At 43.8% G+C, this 9332-nt stretch overlaps 1 protein-coding gene across 1 annotated transcript in view; it reads right to left on the bottom strand.

The window, feature by feature from the left end:
* Positions 1-9332, bottom strand: part of Plekhm1 (pleckstrin homology and RUN domain containing M1) — a 66610-nt gene that overhangs the window by 18518 nt on the left and 38760 nt on the right. The window contains exons 2-4 of the mRNA XM_015495809.2: positions 7695-8091; positions 3077-3347; positions 8-48 (exon numbers count right to left, since the gene is read on the bottom strand). Coding sequence (XP_015351295.2) covers positions 8-48; positions 3077-3347; positions 7695-8091 — 709 coding nt within the window. The remainder of the gene's footprint in view (positions 1-7; positions 49-3076; positions 3348-7694; positions 8092-9332) is intronic.

Here is a 9332-nt window from a genome sequence, read left to right as displayed (position 1 = left end):
GAGCCACTGTGCCCAGCTTCATGAGGCCCTGGAATGGGTTGGACAGCCCTGGAAGCAGAAAGAGGCACTTTAGAGAATGGGCCACAGTGGAAATCCCCAGAACACAGCTGGTCATGGGCCACTGTCAGATGGGATTCTGAAAGCTGGATGGGAATATTTTTGAGCACCTTGGCCAATCCTCCTCAGCATTTGTTAGAGTCTGTAAACAAGTCTGGATGGCGCCTGGCATTTTGCCAGAGGGAGTGGTTTGTGAAGTAACACCATCGAGCCATTAAGTGTGGAGATTCCTTATTGGTTGACTGATGTATCTAGTTTATGCTAATTAGATAAGCTGTGTGGAATGTATAAATACTGCTCCTGTCCTGCAATAAAGGGCTCCTACTCCTGCTGTATCAATCTACACAAGTTGTTCGTCACCCCCCGGTTATTTTGCCCAGCCAGCCGGGCTGCGGCAAGCATTGACCTCATTTCCTGCACTTTGCTGAGAAGAGGAATGTGCTCATATACACTATATATACTCTGGCATCTGGGCCTTCATTGGACCTTCCCTCCTGTCATTAGGTTGTGCTTCTAAGTGAGGCCAATCCCTCCCCACACCCACACAAGGCCAAGGACATCTTTCCAGCAATTCCCTTTCTCCTGTGTCGCTCTTTCCTCCCTTCTCTACTTGATCAGGCCCTCTGGCACACAGAATGCTGTAATTTCTCCCATCTTTAAAGTCTCTCTCCTCAACTCACATCTCTAATTACTACCTTGTTTCTTAGTCCTTTTTACAGAAAATCTGCTTAAGAAGTACAGGCATCTCTGGCTCTATTGCTGCTCCCATTCCTTCTTGAACCTGCTCCAGTTAGACTTCTGACCTCTCACTTTACTGAAACTACTCTTGGGAAGGCCAACAACACCCTCCTTGTGGCCAAACCTAAGGCCTCCCTGGAGGCCTTACCTGACCCTTATCTCCTCAGCTCCCTGACCTCTCAGGGCTGGAGCACTCTGGGGCTCAGCCCTGGGTCCCTGTCTGTTCTGTGGACACCCACTCCCTAGCTGAGCTTACCTGCTCTCAGGGCTTTATGCCCACAGACCCCGCCCCCTTTTTTCCTCTAGCCTGCACTTCACCCATGAACTTTAATACATCCACCTGCTCCACATATGTCTAATAGATGTCTTAAAGTTGACATGCCAAAAATGAATTCCTAATTCTCTTGCTGCAAAACTGCTTCTTCCCTAATGTTCCTTATCTCATAAAATGGAGAACTTCATCCTTCTAGTTTCCTAGGCTAAAAACCATGGAGTTATCCCAGATTTTTCTTTTTCACCTTATATCCAAACCTTCCGCAAATCCTCTTAGCTTCAATACATATCTAATAGTCCCCTGCTTCTCCACCACCTCTACTACCTCACAGCTCAGGCCACCGTCATCTCTTACTTGGATTATGACGACAGTCCCCTGACTGGTTTGGCATCCCCTGCTGTCCTTCAGTATAGGAGCTGGAGTGATTAGTTTAAAAGATAAGCTAGAACATGTCCCTCTGCCATTCTGTCCCCAGAACAAATGCCTACCTACTTTTCATGGTCCATAGGCCTCCATGTAACTGACCTCATCTCTCACCACCCCTCCCCACTCTGCACCAGTTGCTCTGGTCACCACTGTCCCCTGAACATGTTAAGCATGTTCTTGGCACAGGATTTGCATTTTTCTCACTGTTTGAAACACACAGATGACCTCATGCCTCCTTCCCTTCTCCCTTCCCATGACCTCACATGTCACCCTATTTGTGAGGGTGCTCTGGCTACCCTCTTGCCTGGCACTCCCTGACTCCTTATTTTCTAGGGCTCTAATCACCACCTAACCACACTCTATGATTACTTGACAGTTTTTTTATTTCCTGGATCCCCCTGCCAGAATCCAAGTCCCATATGCTTCCCCCTGTGTCCTACACATCTAGAATACTGCCTGGCACATTAGAGACACCAATGAATACCTGCTCAATGAACAAAGGAATGAAGGCCTGTGACCCACACTGCTCAATGCCCCTTGCTCCTCTGGAGTCTGCTACATTATATGGAGGGGTCCAAAGGCCACAAAATTCTCTTTCCCCCAGCCTGGAGATTTGTACTGCATAGGGTTTCCTGACCCCTTGGATATCCTAAGTAAGAAGCATACCACTGGGGGTAAGGGTTGTGGCTCAGTGGTAGAGTGCTTGCCTAGTATGTGTGAGGAACTGGGTTTGATGCTCAGTACCACATAAAAATAAATAAAAAAAATATTGTGTCCATCTACCACTAAAAAAAAAAAAAGAAAGAAAGAAAGAAAAAGAAAAAAAAAAGAAAGAAAGAAAGAAAAAAAGAAAGAAAGACAAAGAAAAAAGCACACCTTCTCAGACATGGTTAGAGACCACAGCCAAAAGCAGGTGGGACAAACCCAAAAGAAGCCAACATGGAGATCAGGGCTCTTCTCACCCAGAGCCCCATGGACCTGACAGAATTCTCAGCTAGGTCACTATAAACAGAAAATGAGGAGAAACTGATGCCAGGACCCCATTATTTTGTTTGTTATAAAAGGAACTAATTTTGAGGGTTATAGAAAAATTAGGTTATGGTTATTTAGTGCTTTCTGGAATTTCATAGGGTGGGGCCTTCACAATAAATAGCACATGGAGGACAGAAACAAACACAAGACCTGATAAAGCCCACCAGCGCTGTTAAATGAACCATCTAAAATAAGGCTTTTAGAAGGAGCTGTTAGAACACCTTGGCCTCCGAGGTGCAGGGTGCTCTGAGCACAGAGAGAATCAAGAATCCTCTGTAATTCTCAATTTTATAGTGCAATTTCAGGGAGCGTATCTCTGTTTCAATATATGAAACAGTATTTTAATTCTCTGTAGATAGGTTTTAACACTATCTCAATAAGATTTTATAAGAGAATACAGTACTTTTCCTAAAATGCTCTCCTGAATTACTAAGCATGAGTATGCCTCTTATTACATTCTGATATGAAGTTTCTCTAGGGGAACACACCACCCATTGGATAATGGCAAACAAGACTTTACAACTGCACGGTCCCTGCCGAGCCACCTACCCATCTGCCTGCGGTGCACCACCCGGAAGTTCTTATGCTCTGGAGCTGGTGCTGCCCTGGCTTTCCTGCTTCCTGGGGAAGGCACACATGCTTTGTCTAATGCCCCCAGGGAGCAGCTCTTTCTTGGTCCTTGAGAAAAATGCCTGTGGAGAGCAGGCCTTGACTCTGGAGTCCCTCGAGAACCAGCTCCGGAGCCATCTGTGGTGCTCTCAGGGGCTTGCTCCTGGGTAGGCCGGTAGAAGTCATCTTCAGAGATCCAGTTTCTGCTTTTCTGTTGAGAAAGAAGTAAAGATAGAGATTGTCTGATGTTTAAGGTTTAAAAAATTATATACCATAAAATGACGCCCCCCCCCCACTTTTTTTGTGGTGCTGGGGATCGAACCCAGGGCCTTGTGCATGCGAGGCAAGCACTCTACTAACTGAGCTCTATCCCCAGCCCAAAATGAACCCATTTTTAAGGGTATATAATTCAATAATTTTGGTATATTCCCAGAGTTGTGCAACCATCCCCTTAATCTAAGTTCAGAACATTTTCATCACACCAAAAAGAAACCCATACCTACTAGCAGGCACCCTCATTTCCCCATTACCATTCCGGCTCTGGGAAACCACTCATCTATTTTCTGGTTTTATAGATTTACACAATCTGGCTATTTCATATAAAAGGAATCATATAATGTGTGATCTTTTGTGACTGACTTTTTTCTCTTAGCATAATGTTTTCACCAAGTATATGTGAAAATTCAAATTCTTTTTTATGGCCAAATAATTGTATAGATGAACCACATTTTATTTATCCATTCATCAGTTGATGGGTATTTGGGATGTTTCCACTTTTGGCTATTGTGATTAATACTGCTATGAAAATCCATGTACATGTTTTTGTGTGGATTCAGGTTTCCCTTTTCTTGGCTACATACTTAGGAGTGGATTTGTGGGGTTGTATGTAACTCTAAGTTTAACATATTGAGGACCTGTTAAACCATTTCCCAAAGTGGCTACACAATTTTACATTCCCACCAGGAATTTATGAGGCAACTAATTTCTCTATAAACTCTCCAATGTTTGTTATTTCTTGATTACAGCCATCCTGATGGGTGTGAAGGGCTATCTCATTGCAGTTTTCTTCTTTTTCTTTTTTTTCTCTCATTGCTGTTTTGATCTGCACCTCCCTAATGTCTAATGATACTGAACATCTTTTCATGTGTTGGGTGGTATTAATATATCTTCTTTGAAAAAAAAAACCAATTTGAATCCTTTGGCCATTTTTAATTGAGTTATTTATCTTTGTTGTTAAGTGCTGAGTTGTGCCCCCCCCCCGCAAAGACTTGTTGAGCTCTTAACCCCAGCACCTCAGAATGTGATCTTTATTTAGATGTAGATGTAATTAGTTAAGATGAGGTCATACTAGAGTAGGGTAGACCCTTCATCCAAAACGAGTTATGTCCTTATACGAACAGAAGGCAAGACACACACAGAGGAGAACACCAAGTGAAGACAGAGCACAGAGAGGGAATGCAGGGGAAGGTGGAGGGTGAGTCTACAAGTTCAGGGACACCAAGGTTTGCTGTCTACACTGGAAGTGAAGAGAAAGGAATGGCACAGATTCCTCACTGTAATCTCCAGAAGGAATCAACCCTGCTGACATCTGGATTTTAAACTTCTAGCCTCCAGAGCTATCAAAGAACACATTTCTGTTATTGTAAGCTGTCTGGTTTATGGCATCCTATCATGGCAGCTCTAAAAAATATATATATATATATATATATATATATATTTTTTTTTTTTTTTTTTGCAAGGGTTCTTTAACATTCTAGGAACTAGACCTTGACCCAGTTATATGATTCGCCAGTGATCTCTCCCATTCTGTGGCTGTCTTTTCACTTTCTTTCTTTCTTTAATTTGTTCTTTTTAGGTATACACGACAATAGACAACAGAGTGTATTTTGACACATCATGTATACATTGAGTATAACTTATTCTAATCTTTCACTTTCTTTTTTTAATTTAACCTTTATTTTTTTTAACCTATTTATTTTTTATGTGGTGCTGAGGATCGAACCCAGGGCCTCACCCGTGCTAGACAAGTGCTCTGCCACTGAGCCACAACCCCAGCTCTCTTTTCACTTTCTTAATGGTGCCTCTGGAAGCACAAAAGTTTTTAATTTTGATGAAGTCCAATTTACCTATTTTTTTCTTTTGTCTCTGCTCCTGGTGTTGTAACTAAGAAACCATCGCCAAAGCCAGTGTCATGAAGATCTACTCCTACGCTTTCTACTAAAAGCTTTACAATTTTAGCTCTTACATTTAGGTCTATGCTCAGTGTTAATTTTTGTGCTAGGTCTAAGGAAGGAGTGCAACTTGATCCCTTTGCAGGTGGACGCCAGCTGCCCAGCATGTTGGTTCTTCTGCCCTGCTTATGGGGCTGGAGATGAGGGAGGTGTATCTCTGTATCCCTAGCATCCACCATGGTGCTTGGCTCATAGTAGATGCTTTCTGTTGAATTAATGAAAAACTAAACATTTTTAAAAGAAAAGCTGAATGGCTCTGAGGGCTATAAAACTTGACATTGACCCCCAACATTCCTCCAAACATTTTTGCTCAAATAATAAGCATGGAAGCACAGAAAGATAAGGAACTCAGGAACAGGCACACAGGGCACGGCTCAGCATAACCTTCAGCATGGCTTGGCAGTCACCTTGCACAACCTTTAGGGGCCCATAACATTCATCTTCCAGAAGTACATCCAAAGCCATTTTCAGGATAGTAAATACAGAGAATCTAGCTCACATTTATAGTTATATGATTTATATAGTCATATTCAATAATGCGTGAATATGTAGTGAGACCCCCTAGCAGCTTAGCGAGACCCTGTCTCAAAATAAAAGATAGAAAGGACTGGGGTTTAGCTCAGTGGTAAAGTGCCCCAGGTTCAACTACCAGTAACCCCTCCATCATGAATATACACAATCTTATGAATACACTAAAACCCACTGAATTATACTTTGATTAGGTGAATTGTATTTCAAATAAGGCTGTTAGGAAGCGGGAGAAGTGCCTCTCTAGGCTTCATGGCCCTGACCCCAACCTGAGTCATATGATCTAGAAGCTAATACCCAGGGAGAAATAAGCATGGATAGAGCTGAAAAAGCAAGGCCACATCCCAACCTGAGCCCCAGATGGCAGCTGGGATAAACTTGGGGTTTTTTAATTTCTGTCTCTGTTTCTCACGACTCTCTTTTGCCCTCCATGGTATAGTTCAACTGTAAAGGCCAGAGAGAGTCATCAGAGAAACTCACACCTACAAAGGGGTTCATTTTCTCTCTTTCACTGTGGCCTCTCTCCCTCTTCCTCTATAGGTCTCCAGAGGCATTCCAGAGCAGCTACCTTCGCTCACCCTGCCCTGTTAGGTAGCTGGGACTTGAGTCATAGAAAGGGCAGATACCACGCACATACCTTCCTGCAAACACTCAATAAAAGTCAATAACTTTGGGAAATGTCAAAGGCCACAGGAACAAGTGTAAAAGGCTAAGGAGCTCGAGTGCACAGCTTGACAGGTGCTTCATTGGGCCAGCAGTCCTAAAGCCTCTCGGCCCACAGAGCTCTCAAGGAGAGGCCCAGGGCTGTCTCTCCTAAGGTTCCTAACAAATCGGACTGGCCAATGCTATCTACTAGAAAAACAGTGTGGGCCACATGTATAATGTTAAATGTTCTAGTAGGCACATAAAAAAAGGCAAAAAGAGAGTTAGGGGCATAGCTCAGTGGTAGAGTGCTTGCCTCGCATGTGGAAGGCACTGGGTTTGATCCTTAGCTCCACATTAAAATAAGATAAAGGTTCATCTAACACTAAAAAAAAAATTTTAAAAAGGTAAAAAGAAACAAGTGAATTTTAATCTATCTTAGTTAGTCCAATATGTCCAAAATCTTTTCATTTTAACATGGAATCAATAAAAAATCATAAAAATAAAAATTATTGAGGGCTGGGGAGATAGCTCAGTTGGTGGAGTGCTTGCCTCCAATCCCTAGCATCACAAAAAATATTGAAAAGTTTTTATTCTTTTATCTTTTTCACACTAAGTTGTCAAAATACGGTGTTTATTTTATATTGCATATCTCAGTTTGGACTGGTCATATTTCAAGTGCCCAACAGCCACATGGACTGCCACATTGGACCATGTAGTTCTAAAACCTGGGTCAAGGAAAAATGTGTATTTTCAAAGCCTGGTATTTTATAAAAATATTAATTTAATAATAATAAATACTAAGGAGGAAACTAAGGCTCAGAGATGCAAAGTCACTTGCCTAAGGCCTTAAGCTGGTGAGTGGTAGTGGTTAAGAGGAGAGACTGTGACCAGGTAGGGATTACCTTCTTCACAGAGTTGATGTGAAGATGACGAGAGGTACATACATGGGAAGTGATTGGCACAGCACCTGGCTCATCTCTACTCCTCACAGCCCAAGAAACACTAGCTCATCATTTCCATGCTATTAACAATACTGCAGGCAGGAGAGGGAGGTTAATGGGGAGAAGGCAGAGACTCAGGGTCATTAGCTGGGGAAACCCTGCTTCTGCTCTGAATCATTTCCCCAGGACTTCCCCAAATCCTGCACCACTCACCGGGCTGGTGGGGGAGGAAACCACAAGCTTCAGTCCAACCGTACCATCCTCCAGGGCCTTCTGCTGGGCACTCCTGTGGCTGACTGCTGTGCCTGTCTCTTTCGTAGCACTAGAGGGCTGCTGGTCTGAAGTGCTCCCCATAGAGTCAGCTTGGGCAACATCTGGTTGCTGCACATCTGGGATGTCAGATGCCTGGGAAAGTGATTCCTGCTTGTGACCACCATCTGGGCTCCCAGAAGATGCTTGGGCAGCAAGGGATTCTGCAGGCACATCAAAGTCCAGGTGTGTACGTGTGGCCAGGGAGAGTGAGGCCTGTAGCGTGGGGATCTCCGTCTTTTGGCTTAGTCCGTTGGTTGGCACAGAGTTTACCTGGGCTTTGCTGAATTCTGACAATACCCTAGAACAAAGAAATCTGTGTATAAGATGATGGATAGAATGCCTAAGGCTACTGGGACAATGGTAAGAATGGAAAAATGCTGTTCTGTGATTTAAACAACCAAATAAAACAACACTCTCTTCAATACCCATTGCACTCCCCAGCCCCCAGCCCCACACAGCCCTCTAGACATACCCCACAAAGGTTGTCCCTGGTCAGGGCTTAGTCATACCAGATGGTCAGGTGAGCTGTGTAGTCAGGATCTCAGGTAAAATGCTCACAGGGTACAAATGAACACTTGCACATGGAACGAACTGCCTTTCTGAGAGTCTGCTCAAACAAATGGTTGTGTGGGCAATTGTTTCCCCAACACTGTCTGTGACAGAGACTCCAGGACAGATGGTGTCTACAGTGGGGATCCCCATCAGCAAAGCAGAAGAGACACCAAGACTGCTGGGACAGGGACTGGGTGAGATGAGGTTGTACTTTGTCTTGTGACAGTCACCAGGGCAGCAGGGAGGGAATGAGGTGCAAGGGTTAATTCCCCTCAGAGCTGGACTGGGTGTGGGATCATAGAAACCTCATGTCCCCAGAAGTTGAGCCCAGTGTACACCAAGAGTAGAAGGGTGTGTACAAGTGTACACGGGGTGTATCTCTTCATGCTCCTGTGGGACTGCCACTCCTTGTCTCTGAGGCACTTTCTGGGGCCACAGGGAGTCAATGTTACTGTCACAGTATCCATGTATACTGCACAAAACGTATTTCTGAGCCTTCTGGAATGTGCCCTGGCTAGTGACTGCTCCTCCCTCGCCTGTGGTTTCTGAGAATCCAAGTTTGTTTTCTAAAATAAACCTATTTGCTGTTTTCTCTTCGGCTTATAAAATCAGCAGAGTTTGCCTTAGATGGTAACAAGGTTGTTTGCAGTCCAAAATCTGCACACATCTACTTAAACTGGGTTCAGAAGATGTTAAACGCCCCTTAATTGGGCCTGACAGACATGAGGATTTTAGCACCCAGGTTGCTTACCTGCTTGTCTTCCCACTGAGCTGTGCTCTTTCCTATGCCATCCTAACTCAAAACATTCCAAGACAGATAGTCAGAATTAGGAGACCAACCCATACACTTATGAGCAACTGACTTTCAACATGGACACCAAGACATTTCAATGGGGGAAAGAACAGTATTTTCAACAAATGGTGCTAGAAATCAGTGAACAGACACATGCAAAAAGAATAAAGTTTGAATGTGATCTCACACCATAT

This window comes from Marmota marmota, unplaced genomic scaffold (genome assembly GCF_001458135.2).
Source record: "Marmota marmota marmota unplaced genomic scaffold, marMar, whole genome shotgun sequence".
NCBI classification, from domain to species: domain Eukaryota; kingdom Metazoa; phylum Chordata; class Mammalia; order Rodentia; family Sciuridae; genus Marmota; species Marmota marmota.
This window is presented reverse-complemented; position numbering and strand designations above follow the sequence as displayed.